The sequence below is a fragment of the Stigmatopora argus genome, chromosome 19, assembly GCF_051989625.1.
Source record: "Stigmatopora argus isolate UIUO_Sarg chromosome 19, RoL_Sarg_1.0, whole genome shotgun sequence".
Taxonomy (NCBI): Eukaryota; Metazoa; Chordata; class Actinopteri; order Syngnathiformes; family Syngnathidae; genus Stigmatopora; species Stigmatopora argus.
Window position 1 is genome coordinate 9189226 of NC_135405.1, and position 18289 is coordinate 9207514.

Below are 18289 nucleotides of genomic sequence, written 5' to 3' on the forward strand. Positions count from 1 at the left end.
TGCTACTGTCACAATGAAATTTCCCCAATACGGGATGAATAAAGTTATCCAATCCAATCCAATCACACTTTTTTCCAGGTGGTACTCGAGGGAATCAGAGGGCCGGGCATCGAGGGGGACATCGCCATCGATGACGTCACATTAGAGGAAGGGGAGTGTCGAGACCCGCCGCCCAGTGAGTAGAATTTTCAGATGGAATAAGTACTCATTCATCATAGATGTTGGTCAGCATTCATCCATCCATCCCTGCCGGGGAGGAAAATGAGCCGGTCGCCGTAGCAACAGTGTTGTAATCATGTGACGAGCCGCACAGTGTAGGGACGGGAACGGTAACGGGCGAGCCAGAGGTAAAGAAATAATAAGAAGGAGCAGAGGAAAAAAAGTGAGGAAAGTAGGTCATCGAAAATGGCCTGCAATTGACAAGGTAATGGCGGACGGGCAGAAGTGACGCCATTGCTTTGATTGAATCTGGCTTTCGTACGCCCCGAGGAGTTTTCTTTCCAGAAACATCTCAAGCCCACGTGTCCGTTTAACAATTCATGGGAAAATGAGCGTAGCAGTCTCTTTTCATCATGGTGGGACAAATCAGTTTGCAATTTTTAGTCGCGATGATGTATTTATTTTATGATCTGTCATTATTGAAGGTATTTTTTTTATGAATTCGCGGGTAGCGGTCGTCGGCCCTCAGGACAGGCGGGGGAGGACGAGACCATGAATTATAAAATTCAATCTCGCGTGATGAATCTTACATGACTCGACGTGAGGTAAAGGATGGGGACGGTTGAGGAATCGGTAATGGGGTTTGACAGAACGTGACTTTCGGCTGATGCTGTTAATCAAGAATAGTTCGCCGCCAACTCACGGGGGTTCATTCTGCGCAACGGGGATCACCGCAAAATCGATACCACCCGCGTGCAAAATGTGAAACTCAATTATACGTCCATGCGAAGCGCTGCTTTTGTTTGGCTTTCAGGGTGTTGGCCCATGAAAACATAGTTTGAGGCTTCTTGGCGACTTTTTAAATATTTCAAGTCTCCTATGACAAGTTCCCAAATAGTTGGCGGGACATTAAGTGGCAACTTATTCCAACCTTTTGAAAATGAAATACCATATTATAATAACAACCGTTACATGTCTGAGTACACAACATCATAGAAATAATAACGAATCTAGCTGAGAAAACTATTGCGAGTAAGAGGCTACATTTATCATCCCGACTGGTTTAGGCATGGACCAGTGGGTCTCTCTATGCAATCTCCAGCTGCAGTGCAGAGGAAAATAAACTACTGAATTCCCCCAGTAGCAATGATAGGAATCTCATAAGTATATAAACAACTGGAGGCTATATAATATAGTTGAAATCTTCATATATATATATATATTCAAATGCGTGCAACCTTGTGCATACTTTCCATGTTCCTTTTGAAATGCATTCAGATGCTACATGCCCATCTTATTTTATTACATTTAAATTCCAATAAATAGCCATGTACACCAGGGGTGTCAAACCGGTCCTCAAAGGGCCACAGTGGGTGCAGGTTTTCATTCCAACTCAACAAGAGGACACCTTTTGCAAGTGTAATCAGTTAATTAAAGTCAGTTGTTACTTATGTTGGAAGACACCTGATTGGTTAAAATGTCGGCACTGGATCGGTTGGAACAAAGACCACTGCGGCCCTCGGCGGAATCGGTTTGAGACCCATGATGTACACTATTATACGGTACTCGGACGTTTCGTCGAAAGACGTTTGGTCCCCGGACGTTTGGTCGACCGGACGTTTGGTAGAACGGACGTTTGGTAGAACGGACGTTTGGTGGCCCAAACGTCCGGTCACGCTATTATACTGTCTAAAAAAGTGGTTACACAAAAGATTGACTAAATCAAACGTTCACATGACTTTTATGTAACCGCTAAAGTCCAACAAAGTTCAGATGTATTCAACTTAACCAACAGAAGTTTCATAACAAACATTTTAGAACGGTTTCATTTCAAAATACGGCAGAACAACTTTGAAGAACGCCATTCATTTAAGAACATTTTCCTCCAAAGAAATCCACGTGCAGCGTTAATATTCAACATGCGTATTGTCAAATAGAATTCCACTTTTCTCGGAAAAATGTGGCCTTCTACACGAGCATGGTTTACTCAATAGTTGCTATAACTCAGTTCATTTGAACTAAGAGGACTGGCTCATTTTTTTTCTTCCATTCCATTCACAACGCTAGCCTTGTGACTGTTAATATTTCTATTTTGTCACAAATATCGTTCCACTTCTTCGTCTTACCTACCCCAGACCTCAGCGCCATTGCTCAGTCCACCTCTCTGCATATATGGCTGCTATGCGTCACGGTGGTGGTGACCCTCCTGGAGGGCCAGAGGTGACCCTCCTGTCCGTCGTCTGAGAGGCCGACGTTCAGACCTGTCGTCTGCGAGCTGTGCCCTTGACACCCCGTCACCAAAGATCCACGCATCCAGAAAGCGGAGACGGTCCCCCCCCCCCAACCCCAGAATTTCAATGGACCACATAGGGACAGAAATCTAGACTTTTTAACTGTGATTACAAAAAAAAAGACAGGAAAAGTAATAAAGATGTGCTATTTTTTTGGGGAAGAGTCAAAAAAACTGAATACAACCCTCCTCGATGCCAGACTCTAAATTGAGCACACTGAACTTTTGCGATGGAGGGGCAGTTTGTAAAGCACAAGAACAATTTTATGAAGTTATATGAAAAAAAAAATATATATATATATCTTTGCAAGGCAGCGAAATATGGATGCTGCTGACATTTTGAAGGAGGAAATTGAATCAGACCTTTCTCTGTGCATCTTTATCTTCATTTCTCTCGCACCAGATGCCAATCGCTTGGTTTTTTTTCTCCCCACTGGCCTCATTTTTGTTGTTTTTATCTGCTTGGTGCTGGTCTTAAAAAAAAAAAAAATCAAGACCTCTGGCAACGTTTTGTTCCATCTGCTTTAACACCCTCGACCTCCCCTCCTCGTTCCCCCCGTGGCTGCCTATGTACTTTTTACACTGTGCCCACGAATCAAGTGGCCGACCGATGGTACGATGGCAGAAGAAAAAGGAAAAAAATCGGCGAAAGGTTAGCTGGAGCGGCGGGCGAAAAAAAAAGCCAAAGGCCGAGAAGTCCAGGACATGATTGATTACAAGACGGTGGTCCGATGAGCGAGGCCTGACACGGTCGCGTGGGTCCGCCGATGACAAAGAAGAAGCCACTTTTCTTTCTGCCATGAAACAAAGTGCCTTCAAGATTACAACGCGGAATCTCGAGCCCAGCTGACGCGCAACACCGAACACGTGCGTCCGTGCTTGGTCTGACGGGCTATTTTCTAGAAGCATCTCTTTTTGCCCGGCCCCCCCCATCCTTTCACCCATTTCCCCCCCCCCCACACAAGTGCTGACGGGGTATCGGGTCTCGAAGCCAAGGATCGTTGGCTAGACCGCAGGTTTGGGAACTAGACAAGAAAATGCAGGCTCTGGATATTTTTCAATGTTTAAAAAAAACATTCACACTGACTACCCAACTGAGGTAATTTTTTGTTTTGTTTTTTAAAATAAAAAATAAGAGGGACATTGGGCGATCAGCTCCCCTCCGCCACCATTTCTACGACGTTACCAGATCACAAAAAGATACGAATTATAATGATGATGATAATAATATTAATAATAATGTTGATAATCGTCATGATATTTTATTACTCCAGCGAGAATGTTTCTCTGCTTTTACACAAACTGTGAAGATTTGACTGTGGAAGATCTACCTGAGACCATAACCTTAACCAGCGGGGAGTTTTTAAAGAAATGGATTGTAAAAGAAACAAACAAACAAAAAAAATTGACAACAAAAACAAAAAAAATGAGAAGTTTTTTTGTTCATTGTTGGTTATGACAAACGCTAAAATGACTTGTCCCAAACGCCCCCCCCCCCTTCGCCCCCTTCTGTTCTTTCACCTCCCTTGCATTGGCAAATTATCCACGCAGAAAGAAGCGTTACGGATGATGATGATTGTGTACGTTGTATAACTTGTAAATGTTAAAGAATCTCAATGGAAGAAGTTTTTGATCCGTGTTTTATGTTGGCATCTAGGAAGCACAACATTGTTTTAAGAAATGCATTTTTAAATTACAACGCAAAAATCCTCATTGGTCCAAAAAGGTACAAAAAGTTCAGGCTAAGCCCTTTGCCAGTATTTTTTTTTTTGCTCCTCCCATCACCCTAGTTTTATCATTTATGAAAATTCACCTCTGTTTATGTTTCCCACATGCCCTTGTACAGGAATAATGAATGTATGCAGTATCTCTTATGGTGTTCATATAATCATAACAGTCTTTCCAAACCAAGAATTTGAGGGTCACTTCTGAGCACTAAACCGATTGTTATTCCTAGAAGTGATTCAAATAAGATTTTGAATGTGAAGTTGACTTTGAAGCATTCCTTTTCAAATTTAATCATAAAACATGGATGCCGACATTAGAGTTGTGTTATGATTATATGTTATCTCAAAACAATAACATGGTTTTTAGCACTGTTGTCAAATGGTTAACAAATTTGGGGGGAATTCGGTGAAGAAGTTCCTTTATCTGACCATGTTTAAAATCATAGCATGTCCGCCTCACGGTTCTGAGCAAAAGTGTTCAAGCCTTTTGCTGGGATAGGCTCCAGCACCCCCGCGATGCTGAATGAAAGAATTTTTGCTCGAGAATGATAATAGCCCTGAACATTTAATAACAAGGACAAATTCTTATGCTGTAGCTTCACTAAGTCGCAGTGATGATTCATGTTTTCATAAAACTAGGAATACAATTACCGTATTTTCCACACCTTAAATGAATGGCTTTAAAAAAAAATGTTTCATATACAAGGTGCACCTGATTATAAGGCTCCCTGCGGGCTTTTGAGAAAATTGAATTCATTCAGTTGCGCCTTATAGAGCGGAAAATACGGTACATGTATATGCTATTACACCTCCCTGTTGTGCTGAAGCTTTTAATATCTGTACTTGTACACTTTCGGTGCGGGATAATGGGTATAAATACAGAGGATTAGTAGAATCAGCATACGTAAACAGTGAGATTTGACAGCGAGACTCCAGTTGATGTCAGCTTTATCTGTTGGCTTGGAAGCTGTGAAGTTTTCGTTGACTAATGAGGAAAAACCAGGAGAAAAAATGGAGATTTCATCATCAGTTAGGTTTTGCCATGAATGTCAAACACTCACTATCCCCCCCCGCAACCCCCTTCCATCAACCAGTGTAGCGCTTTTCCTGAGCCCGAGGCCTTTCATACGTGCTCCCTCGCTTATAAAACAACGTTCAGATGACAGCAACAACAAAAAACTAGACAGTTGTTAATGCGTCTTTATTCTCCACACAAACACCCAACGTTCTCAACCGAGGTGTTTGGGTCAGGTGCGTGTACCGCGCGCAATATAAAGTGGAAATTGCTTTTTTTTTTATTTGTAGCCTCACGGAAAAGGCATGACACTAATTGATTTTGTGTTGCACGCTTGCCATCTGGTCGGTGGGCGGGCAAATGCGCTCCTGTAGACAGGAATTGTGTTTTCTTCACCAAGGCGTTTCATTCGGCACGCTCCACTCGTTACTTGGGCTCGAGATAAATTGGATGAGTTAATTAAATATTAGCTATTGACGATAAAGGGATCGAATAAGGACGCCGAAGCCATTTAACATTCTCTCTGAGTTTCGGCTTTGAGGAATTAATAATACATTTGTTAGGAGGCCTCCTTGGTGTGCACTGTATGATAGAAAAATCTTGAAAGGTAAGCTTCTGGATGGAAAGTAAACCTCAAAATTTTAATGCATGAGCAGGAATTAAGGGGAAAATTTTGTGGAGTAAGCCTGCTTTTGATTGGCTGGGTTTAATTTGATAACATTTCAAGAGAGATTTCACTCTGTTTTCATTGTGAATGCTAAAAACGTACTTTGAAGACATTCCCAAACTCACATTTGGAGGTTCAGAGTCTACAAAATATCAGTTTTAATGAAAAACAAGGCTGCAGACTTCTGTTGCAAACTTTTCTTCACTTTTGATCTGGCAAAACAGCATCCAATCGGGTATCATTTAGATAAATTGCTATTTTTCAACGTCAAATGACTGCGCCAACCAAAATAATTGACACACTGTTCAATTCCTGTCATGTTTTGTCCCCTTAAATCCCTTTTTTAGCATCTTGAGGGCCCCCAAAATGTTAATAACCCAAAGCCACATAAGTCCGTTATTTATTTTAAGTTATACACAACTGCAAACAATCAAAAACTTATGCTAGCTGATTGTTTTCATTAATTCCGCATGGGCCTCCAGGGCAAAAAAAAAAGAATATTTACATAAGACTAGTGTTAATTAGAAGGAAACAGTCAGTGAAGCTTGCGCACCGAGATAGATGGTCGGCATTAAACATCATAAATAGGTCAAATCTTTGTTGAACAGCCTAATCCGCTTTAGAAAGAAAAGACATTGGCCTGATTCTTAGCGTTTAATTCTTCGCGAGGGGTTCGAATAGGAACAGCGCCAACATTTGCTTGGTTTTCTTATCAACTTCAAAAAGGGCTGAGCCATGTTGTGCCATTCATCATGGTACTTTGTATTTTTTTTTCAGTTTCTCGTGCAAACTTCCACTTGTGTCGTTTAATTGCATCTGGTATTCAGTAATTATCAGCCCCGCTAAAGCGTTGCGTTTGTTCACCCACTGAAAAAGTTTGTTTGTTTGATTATTTTTTTTTCGACAACACAAGCAAGATTCTAAACCGTTTCTGGACGTGTGGAATATCTAAAATCAATTTGGTGTACCTGAGTTGTGCTTCTGCGATGCCTATTGGTCTTGTTCCCGTGCCATCACCTTGAAAATAACCACCGATCACTTTTCTCTGTTATGTGCTCAATATTTATATGATGAATGGGCTTCTTTTTCCCCACCACGTTCTTTTTGGGTTGATCGCCCGTTTTTAGTGTCATACCTGCAACTAATGACAACAATAAAGAAAACAAATGTTTGATATGCTATGTGGAACACATTTGTTGGAGCTTAACACTTTACTTTTGTGAAAGTCACATCAGAAAAGTTGGTCCTATTTTCAGGATGATGTTGAAATTACAGTTTTTCTTTCTGTTTTTGTAGGTTTTTACAGTATAATTACTGTCATGCCCTTATACATAGGGGAAAGGAGAGTCACTGTCATAGATGCATTTTTCAACATTTATTGAGTACCAGGAGAAAGGTAAGACACACAAGCACTACCACAGATGTTACAATATGATATTTTTAGCAATATATTTTAAGCACAGATTTTTGGGGATGAATTAGCTCATTTGCTAGCAGTTCATATTTATTTGATGGCTTTAATACTCTGTTGAATTCAATAGTTATTGTACCATAGTTCATGAATTTATCAAAAATAATCTATGGTAATCTATGGTCATAGTATAGACATATATTCCTTGATCACAACAAATGTCACAAAGGACTTCACTGGTGCACAGTTGGCAGTTACGACATCCTCTGATCTAAACCCAAAAGAGCACAGATATAGTAGGTTACCATATTGGGACACAGTCTGATAGACGTTCGAGTCAAATCTTGGTAATAACAAGTCTACTCACTAAGAGATTTAGCCCTAAAATCTATGAATTTGGTTTGCAATTGTCAAAGAAAAGTGTTTTCATATTTTTCCTCATATTTCTTAAAACTGTCAGTACAACTTGACAGAATTGAAATGATCTGTGATCTTTTTCCAGCCTTATCTTGTGCCTTCATTTTAAATTTTAACTAACTAACACACGATGTGATTTTATAATCGTAAGCCATAATTGGCTAGAAACCCAGGAAAATTCAAAAACGGAAGCTAAATAGCTATAAGTAATGCCCCCCCTATCCTCCCAGCCTGTAATGTATAGTTTCTCCAGAAAGAAATATAGACATAAACTGTATGTTTATCACATCTCTACAGCCCCTCCACACGGGATGTCGCACAGTAGCCTGACATTTTGCTAACACTAGTCATTTGCGACTCTGTGGGTGCTGGACGGGTTAGAAGAAGGAGGAGGACGAGGTGGCGGTACTTCTTGATGATGGACCGGTATCTGTCACGACCCCAACCCTAACCCCGTTAACCGGCAGCGCCGGCGCTCCTCTCATGAATGTTAATGAGCTCCTCCCGGCGAACTTGATCCAATCTAGCCGCATCCTTCAGTAGACATGAAGGTGATATCAATCGTCGTAGCATCTGGCTCTCATGAGGAGCGAGTTGCATTTCTCCCACGCTTGAGTGAAGTGACTACTTGTTTACGCTCACTTCTCTTGCTCACTAATTACATATGCATTATATCATAACCGCTCATGCTTACACATAAATATCAAACATTCAGTCGTGATTCTGCATTGAAAATCCACTATCCACTGATGGCCTACTTCAGAAAACAAACAAAAACTGGCATTTCATTCTTCCCACTTAAAAACAAGGTCGCCATTGGGTAAACAAGATTGCATTTTTTCAATTTTTCCACCTCACCAGAGTGCCATCAAGGGAAATAATGCAGTATATTCTGCTTTAAAGTGAGTTTAGTATTTTATTTACTCATTTTTCTTCCCTTACACGCCATCTAATTGAAGTAGGCTGTTCCACATATGATGCACCAGTTATTATTTTTGCTTGCGTGCTATTACTCACATTGTCCGAAAACAGCATATAGCAAAATCCAGGGTATTTTATCCAACTCGTGGGCATTATGGAGCCAATATTAATATCGGGGAGACTCCTGGAACTTTCAGTAGACTGAACAGTTCTGAGATGAACTCACCTGTCGAGGAGATTTGTAACTAATTACGCCTTTCCCCTTTTGTCTTCCCTATCTTTTCCTATTAATTTCACTTGCTAACTAGAGAGAGGTCCATCCATATTTAGCAGCAGAATACAAATGAATTGACACCTCATCAGTCATGCGCTCTGCCTCTGATTGGCCTTCTAGTCTTGCAATTAGGGCCAAGCATGACGCACAGTGTACAGTTGCTGTTAAATGAAAATCTCTCTGACCTATCTTTTTATTCATTTGTAGATCACGCTGCATTAGTCTCACTAAATATGGCTTATGTGCTATCTGGCTATCATTGTTTTTGCAAATCACACCAAGATCTTCTGATTTAATTGCACAGAAAATATTCCCTCAACCCCCCCAAAAAAGTCTATTGTGCTCTGTCTAATTTCACTGAATTGTTTTGAAAGTAATTTATTCACTCGAAATCTTTGTTCATCTCATGTAAATGTTTCTATAACCATTGGACAAAATGATGCCATTTTTTTCTTCCTTATCCTTGGGTATATAATTACGCCGATAAGCCTTACTTTCCCTTTTACACATAATATAATCCTTTGACTATGACATCTTCAGTTCATAAAAGAGCCATAAAGGCCACAGGACTGCATTTGTTCTATTATAAAGCGACAACTACTGGTAAAGTGGAGCACATTTATCAAAGAGAAGAAAAGGCTTTGCATGCAAAATCCAAACATTGTCGCAACCTAAAGAGATTTCACGGTGCCCCTGTACACTTTGCCAGCATGGCCTTTTATATACGCTCTTTTTTTTTCCACGCGTGACCCACCTCCGATATGAGCGTATAATAAGCCGAAGCCCCCACCCCTCGCCACCCCCATTAAAAAAAAAAAATCCGATTGTTGCGGCTGCTGATAACCTTTAGTAGCTTTTGGCCTTTTAAAAGTCCCTGGCGCTTTGAATCACCCGGCTCCCGGACCCATTTGTCTGCCCTCTTATCGTCCTCTCCTCCAAAGCCCCTCATCTTCTGTTTCCGCCATTGCGAGGTTAACCTCAAAGCTGGGCATTAGAATGCACACCTGCTGTCCGACCAGGTAACAATGCCATTTTACATTACGCTTTTATTCCCTGTTCTCCTTGCCACAGCGCTCTGTTTACAGGGGGCCACTGGTTCCCCCCCCGCCCCCCTCCGGATGGATGGGAAAATGTCACAGAATGCTAATGGGCCCCTAATGCTGCCGCGTTGGGGGGGTTGTCGGCGTCCGTCAAACGGCATCTCTTCAGTTCTGCCAGCTTTGTCAAAGTCATTCCAGCAAAACCTGACATATCGCATTAGCGCCGCCCGACGCTTGATCAATGGAATAAAATAAATAGCTCGTGTCGGCAAGCGACCGACACCTGATGCGACTTCAGCTCATGACAGCAATGACATCGTGAAAAATGCTAAATCCCTCCGAAAGAATATAACGTGTTACGACATCTCACCTGTAGAGGTAAATAGCAACACGACAGCATCCGAGAAATCCGTATGTTTATTTATAGACTCTTGATGCGTGAGTTTACTCGGTTCGTAACGCTTTCTCACATTTCTTACGAGTAAAAATGAAAACAAAGGCTTTTTGGACGATAATTCCGAGTAGCACAAGGAAATGTCGAGCATCATGCCGTTTTTCTTAGTGACATCATTTGCTTGTCAGGCCTGCATTTGACCTTTTAAAGTGAACAGGGATTGTTTTCAGAGAAATGCATGGAGGGAAAATCTTTCGGTTGTTATTTTCATTCATCATGCATTAGCATGGTGGTTTTTTTCTAAGATAACAGGCAATTTTGGATCTTAGGGAAATTGACTTTGTTATCGTTCTTGTTGTACCTTATCCCTGTCCTTAATATTGATCGTCCTAAGTTAGTCGTGGACGGATCAGAATAAATTTTGTAGGGATATTCCAGGGCTCATCGAAACTGTTTTTTTTTGTCGCAGATAAGATACATTTATTGCAAAATTAATTGCTATTCCTCTGTTAGTCTTGTACAGATAAGTATGAAATATATTTGCAGTATACTCTGCACGTATACATATCGATCGGCAGAGCGCCATTTTTCATTTTTGTTCTGAGGGATTTTAAATTAGCTTTATTAACTGTGAAATTCAAATTGCAACGCTTTTGGAATTTGGGGATTTTATTATTTACTTATTGGATCAGAGTTGATTGATTACATTTTAAATTGTGGAATTAAAACCACAATTTTATCATTTGTTGACACATTTGCACGCATTAAAGGACGACTGACTGTTCCCAGTACAGGGAGTCGACAGTCGTAGTTCATTTTGAACTTGTTTAATATGGTTTTGCTGCTAAAATTTGGATCCTTATGACACGCAAATTACTTTAAAATGTTTTTTTTTTTGCCACTGTGGAATAGATTCCTTTTCTAAATAAAAGCACTGCATGTCAAATGACAAAATCTTTTCCTTAACTTGCATTTTCCCAAAAATACTGTTCTGACACACCATCCAAACCGCAGTCAGTCTTTTAAAGAACAGGCAAACGTTTTGGCAAAGTAAAAAAAAAAACAGACCCCCCTTTTTACTACACGGTTGTCACGTCAGCATACCCGCCAGATGAATTTACAACCGCCATAATTGTTAATTCATACTCTGCCACAGCGTCAATCAAAAGTGAGCATCTTTTACGTGTCCTGTCACGGTTTTGACACATGCGCTCTGATGGATGCAGCGCCGATGAATCGTCAACGCCATCTGAGCCACTCTGACATAATTTATGCGCGTGCCCTCCGGAAGCAGGCGCTCGTAAGCGGGTGCCGCTGCGCGTAGCGAGCGCTCGCCATCACTGGCCATTGAGCCTTGCGGCGCCCAACTGAGACATGTGCATCATGTGATAAGGACAAGAAAGGCGCGCTGGTGTTGTGGCTACTGGGAGGCTACATATAAATACACAAACACACAAACTCGCACCCCAAAATCCACACTAGACCCTTCTTGATTGCACTTTGCTTCTGCAGGCCATCAAACCGCACTTTATAAATCACCGCTAATTTCTGCCTAATTCCATAGCGATGATTATATTGTTATACGGTGTCCTATAAAGTTGAGTTAGCGCAAGGTTACTTTTTGAAGGCTATATAAAATTGCAGGGCCATCATAAACATGTTGAGGGCGCCTCGGTTGTAATTAATCAGAAGATGCTTTTTTTTCCTTTTTAAACTGAAGTTATACAATGAAGAGGAGAATTCATGCTTTTTTTATATTGTGAATGTCTCTGTTTCATACTGTGTTTATGACTCAAACATTACTTCACAAACTTGTCCCTCTCAAGGCGAAACCATTAAGAAGGGAAGAAGGACCTCAGAGTATTAAACTGTCGATATGTACCGCATTTTTCCCAAAAGAAATAGAAAATTATTGACTGTTCGGTTCTATTCTTCCCCTTTACAAGGACAAAATCTGTGTCATTCTGAATGGTTCATTAAAAAGTTAATGGACCATTAAAGGTCTAGAGTTTCAAGAATTTAATTTGCTGTCAACTACTTAGCAGTTTGGGCTTTAAACGGTTATGTGCACAAACTGTACACCAAAGAAAACAATATATATGTACACAGAATAGATCTTGTGTAAACAGATCAAATGTTAGTGACTAATCAAAACACACTATGGTTTCCTTTTGAAATCCTTGAAGTAAAACTAGAGTTATTTTTTGTGTAGACCATGACTTTGGCCTCATGTTTTTCCTTTTTAAAGAATATTACATTTTCAAAGTTGCATTGGCACAGAAAAGAAAACCATCTGATGGCATTCAAGTTCATTCCCAGACACAGTGCACCGTCCCCTTTGTCCCGATCAAACGATCCTATTACAAAAATGCGCAGGAAATTAATTAGCGAATTTTCTGAACGAAGACAATAGGGTCCATCATGTATCCTCCTCACGTTCATGCCAGGTTGTTTTTGTTCCCCCTCAGCTCGATTATTTCTTCCAGGGCTAATTCATATAGAGTGAATTCTTTACCAAGACAATAACATTCTCATCTCCCGTCTATATAGAGACATATATATGTATCCAAAGTCCGATATAATTTCCCTCCTGAAGCCAGTCAATAGCAGCTGCCCGTTTTAGGTGTGAATTTAGTTCTCAAGAAGCACAGTCTGTCATGTGAAAGGCCTATATTTACGTTCACTTTCATATCGAGACTTTTCCGTCTAGTTTAAAATCCAATGTGGGAAATAAATGCCAATGTATCAGAGCCCATTTAACCATACACAGTCTTTCATTTTTCGAAAGCGCTTTATTCTCACTAGGGTCGCAGGGGGTGCTGGAGCCTATCCCGGCTGACTTGGGGCCAGAGGCGGAGGATATATATATATATATATATATATATATATATATATATATATATATATATATATATATATATATATATATATATATATATGAGATATAGGTTGCTCGTAACGTGCAGAAAAAATGATTTTCATTTTGTCACATCTCATGTCACATTTCATGTCAAATGAGCGGTCGCAACAACAATGCTTAGCAAATCGATTGATTTCTCTTGATTTCAGGTGGCTCTCACATTCTCCAATTGACATTCCATGCTTGTCGTGGTCGGCGAGATGAAGGAGACGGCGGTCACTCGGCAATCGCAAGTCAGGTGATGATGAAAAAGGTCATGCGTGTCAATACAACATTTTTTTTCCTGTCAGGAAACGGTGTCGCCGATGATGACAAGATACAAAGGTCACGTGTCATCCCGCCAGGTGAGGAATTTGGGTTTAGTGCCTTCTTTCTTGATTTGACCAACAGCACGGAGTGGTGGTTAGTCAGGGTTAGTAATTAATCACTAGTTTTTAGTTGTTTTTAGTAGTTTATGATTTTTCTTTGCTTCTTCGATCATTCAAAGCAAATACGCGTAACATGGTTTTGAACAAAGAAAAGCTACTTCACCAAAGTGCAATCAGTCCTGACAACTTGGCGACTTTTCCGACCCCTCAAGCGACTTTAATTACCACAAACAGACAACAGGCAGCATCATTTCCGCATTCCCGGTGGAAGGCAATCACAGAGTCACTCACGTAGAACACAAAGTGAAGACGTGCCGGTGTACATTCATAATTTGTTGTTGTTGTTGTTGTTTCCTCTTGCGAACTTTTAACTTGAGTACGAGCTTCTAAGGAACAAATACTTTGCTGAGATTGCCGTGTTTAGCTTCTACCAAAATACTATACCTAAAATAAAATAAAATTACCTTAATACTATTTAATCACGAAACCCTTATTTTCTTTTCAATCATTTTAAACTCTTCTTTTCTTCTTAAATGAATTCCATTCATCATTGCCAAAACATACATATTAAATACTACGCAAAGATGTGTAAATTATGCTTAGGATCAGATGATTAGATGTGCTTTATCATGCTACATTTGGTATGCACAAAGAATGACGATTTCAAACAGTTAACTGCTCTCAATGAAATGGCGAACATGCAAATTGAGACATCGAATGTTGTAACTTGGATTTTTATTTGTATCCTGAGTCGAGGTACCCGTGACCGGACGTTTGGTCGCCGGACGTTTGGTCGCCCGGACGTTTGGTCGCCCTGGTGAATATAATTTTGAGAGCTGGTTTCAACAGTAGATATTTAGATATTAAACTCTCTCTCTCATGAATATAAATTTGAGAGCTGGTTTCAACAGTAAACTGTCATGTTGTCAAACGTCCGGCGACCAAACGTCCGGCGACCAAACGTCCGGGCGACCAAACGTCCGGGCGACCAAACGTCCGGGCGACCAAACGTCCGGCGACCAAACGTCCGAGTACCCGAGGTACCGCTGTATGCGTAGATACTATTACTCAAGAAATGTGTATTTTTCTGGGGAAAAAAAATGGAGGTTATCTTTGAGGCTGCACTGCTTAGCCCCGCCTAAAACTCCAGACTTTGTTCCCCCATGTAATTTTTTTCTCTACCATTGTCTAAAAGTGAACAGATCGGATCGATGCGAACGCATTTCACCGTTCACTTTTGGAGGTCGGCCTCTCCTTTCTTCTTCAAATAACATTGTAGCTTCCAATGGCAGTCTATTCCAAAAGGAATAGATGCTATCAGTTATAAGACACGACACACCAATGGACACAGCCTTTTGCTAATTACCTTTTATTGTCACCCGGGTGAAATATGAACATTCCCGGGGCGGGTGAAGGATGGCTCTTTGCAACAAGGTCTTCGCGGGCAATAATGATAAGCTCTCGTCTCCTTCTGGACAAACAATGCGGCATTGTCAAGGTGCGAGAAGAGCACCTCTCCCGTCTTTATCACGGCGTGGTTCTTCTCGGCGGGGGCGCGTGTTTATTTCCAAGTCAGGATTGTTTGTTGGCCCTCCGCCTTCAAGCGCACGTGACTTCAAAGTCCAACACAAGCCGCTTTCCCTCGTCACTGCGAGCCTTCCAATCCAAGCATCCAATTGGCGAGAGATGGAGTTATTTCTTAAAAGAGGCTCATTTTCTTGTCGTCCGTGCGGGTAAAATCAATTATTTTGGACCCTCGGGCAGACGGTTCTCTGCTGGGAAGCCTCCGTAAGCACCCACATGTTGCCTGCGTCTCATTTTTTTTTACACAGTTCAAAAACCAACAGAAAAAAATCCTCATGTTTAAGCACTCGGCGAGCAAAGGTGAAGTCATTAGCTCGTAAAATACACAGCAAAATGTTGTTTGGCCTTGGTGAAAACAACATTACACATTGCAATTCTTTATTTGATCCCTACATTGCTGTTGCTCAAGAATAAATGTCTTGGTCAGACCATGTTGTACTTGACATTTGTACTTTTTTTTCCTCATAAAAACATAGTTGATGAATGATGACATGAATGGCAATTGGAAAATTGGGACTCTAAAAAATTAAAGTGCAACCTCTTCAAAAAATATCATGTCCAAAGTGTCTTTTACATATTCTGTACTATCTTGTCTTCTACTTACAGATTCTCCTCACGTCGCCAACATGACTAGACCATCTAGTCGAGAATCATAATGGTCAAAAATTCAACTCGCCAATATCGGGTAGACAGAACAATGTCTTGTAGCAGCCGTCAAATCTGTCAAACACATCACAGACCGATGCTGTGTGTAAAGTGTGGAAAGCTGGAACTGGAAACTCATAGAAGCAACCCGCTTCATGTCAGGTGTGTTCAATCGACAGCAACAGCACGTCCAATGCATACAAGCCAATCACATTATGAGTGACACCAGAAAAAAAATTCAAAAGAATCTTCGAATGCATAACCATTGTTCAGACCAACCACTAGGAAGAAATTCAATGAATAATTAGACACCTCCAAGCGAGCAGCACCAGAAATTGCTGAAAGCAGGGTGCACACTTCAATAGATTATTAAAACAAACAAAAATATTATAATACTGTCATTTTTCAAAGGTATTTGGAATTCTAATTGAAAACATGGCAAAACATTGCAATTATAAGAATGGAAAATAAGGTAGTATGGTTATATTCCTATTGTAGTTTTACACACAAAAATCATTTTAATTATTATAAAGCACATTTTTCATGTAAGTCACATGACCAAAGCGGAAAACAGGTTGGATTTCGTTCATTTAATAACAGCAACTTGGTTGTGCTCAATCACTATTAGGTACTTGTTTGCGTCTCAATATCAGATATTACATTTATACTTAAACATATTCGTCCACATTTGTATTATTACTTTGAACAGCTTGTAGTGTCGTCATTAAAGCTAAATTTGATTGCCCTTTGCAGCATTCCACTACAAATTAAAATGCAATTTTCCACTACTCTTCAAATGTTTACTTTTTTCGATTCTTCTGAATTTTTTGTCTAAAATTAACCTTTAAGGTTGGTTAAAACATTAAAATTCCCAGTCTTTGTCATCTATAGCCTTCACTCATTCTCTCCCTCATTTGAGGTTTTTATTAGAATAATTCCAAGAAGGATATTTTAGCTCTATTGCTGAATAGAAGAGGTCATATTTGTCATCTTTCTTTGGCGTTTAAATCAATAACCTCTCTCAGGATTGAAGGCTCATTGAAAAAATGTAAGCTCACTCACTCACCAAAGGATTTGGCCATGTAGAGATACAGATATTTCACTTAAATAAAACAGCACTGCTATAAAGCCTCATCATTGTTTCATCTTTATTGAATGTGCTGCAGAAGGGCCACTGCGGAGGCTGTAATTTGTAGCAAAGCGAGCTTTGGGATGGCCATAGGAATTAAATGGATTTCATACAGCATGTGTTGAAACATAGTCTTTAAAAAACTAATAAAAAGTCCCCCCAAAAATGTGTTTTTAACATGCTGGGGTTTATCTGTTTGAAATATTTTGGATTGTTGTTATTTGTTTGTTTCTGTTCCCCTCATTTTAGAAGTAGATGGCATTTTAATGGTCCAATTTATTTTGTGGATAAACATGTTGTGAGCGTGTGTTTATTTTAATGAACTTCATTTGGATTTTTTCAGAGAGCGTTTTTTACTGTATCCTGACGGCATCAAATCAATTGAAGAGTCACGAAACTTTTAATATGGTGAGTATAAACGGACATGACAGAACATACAAACCAAATAAAAAGCTACCTAATTTAATATTGTGGAAAATGGTTAACAAATTGACATTAATTGGCAGCGTTTGCTTTTAACGTACCTTGTAGCATGTTAAAAGGATTAAACCAAAGCAAATCTACAGTAGAAGGAGGAGGGATAAAATAACGCTAATGTATTTTGTCAAAATTGATTGTAATCGTATTGAAGCATACAAATCAAAATCCACTGTACTAAAATGAGGGGAAATAAAACAACCTTTTAGGTCTTAATCTGAAAGGATGACAAATAGATGAAGCAAGGAAATGGTAATGAGCAGCCACATGTTTTAAGGAAGTCAATGACGTTCTCAAAATTGCTAACCAGATAAACCAAATCAAATTTGTGATTTTGCTTTAAACCATAAAATAAATATATATATATATATATATATATATATATATATATATATATATATATATATATATATATATGTGTGTATGTATATATATATATATATATATATATATATATATATATATATATATATATAGATAGATAGTGGCGGTCCGTGCATTTTCTCGTAGCGCCTTCAACGAATCAATCCAACCCTCAAAAACTATTTTATGGCTATAAAACCTCTACTGCAGCGACAGATAAAAAATAATAAATAAATCAATGCACCAAAATGGGCAGCTTTTTGGACAGCGATGAACGTCAATGGCGTACCGGCAAACATTGCCCGAAAATGGGGTAAAATCCAGCCGAAAACAGCATTTATTGATTAAATACAAATACTGGAGTCTTATTGGCACTTATTTAATGGAGCAGAGCCTGCAGAACTGATTGTGAAGGCCTTGAGGCAGATTTCTGACCATGGCAACAAATAATGGCTGAAATGTGATTGGTTAAATGAAAACACACATCT

The 18289-nt window shown here is 39.8% G+C and overlaps 1 protein-coding gene across 1 annotated transcript in view; it reads left to right on the top strand.

The window, feature by feature from the left end:
• LOC144064357 (MAM domain-containing glycosylphosphatidylinositol anchor protein 2) overlaps positions 1 to 7032 on the top strand; it is a 108262-nt gene extending 101230 nt beyond the window's left edge. The window contains exons 17-18 of the mRNA XM_077586833.1: positions 79 to 175; positions 2295 to 7032. Coding sequence (XP_077442959.1) covers positions 79 to 175; positions 2295 to 2383 — 186 coding nt within the window. The 3' untranslated portion in view covers positions 2384 to 7032. The remainder of the gene's footprint in view (positions 1 to 78; positions 176 to 2294) is intronic.
• Positions 7033 to 18289: the final 11257 nt, after the last annotated feature.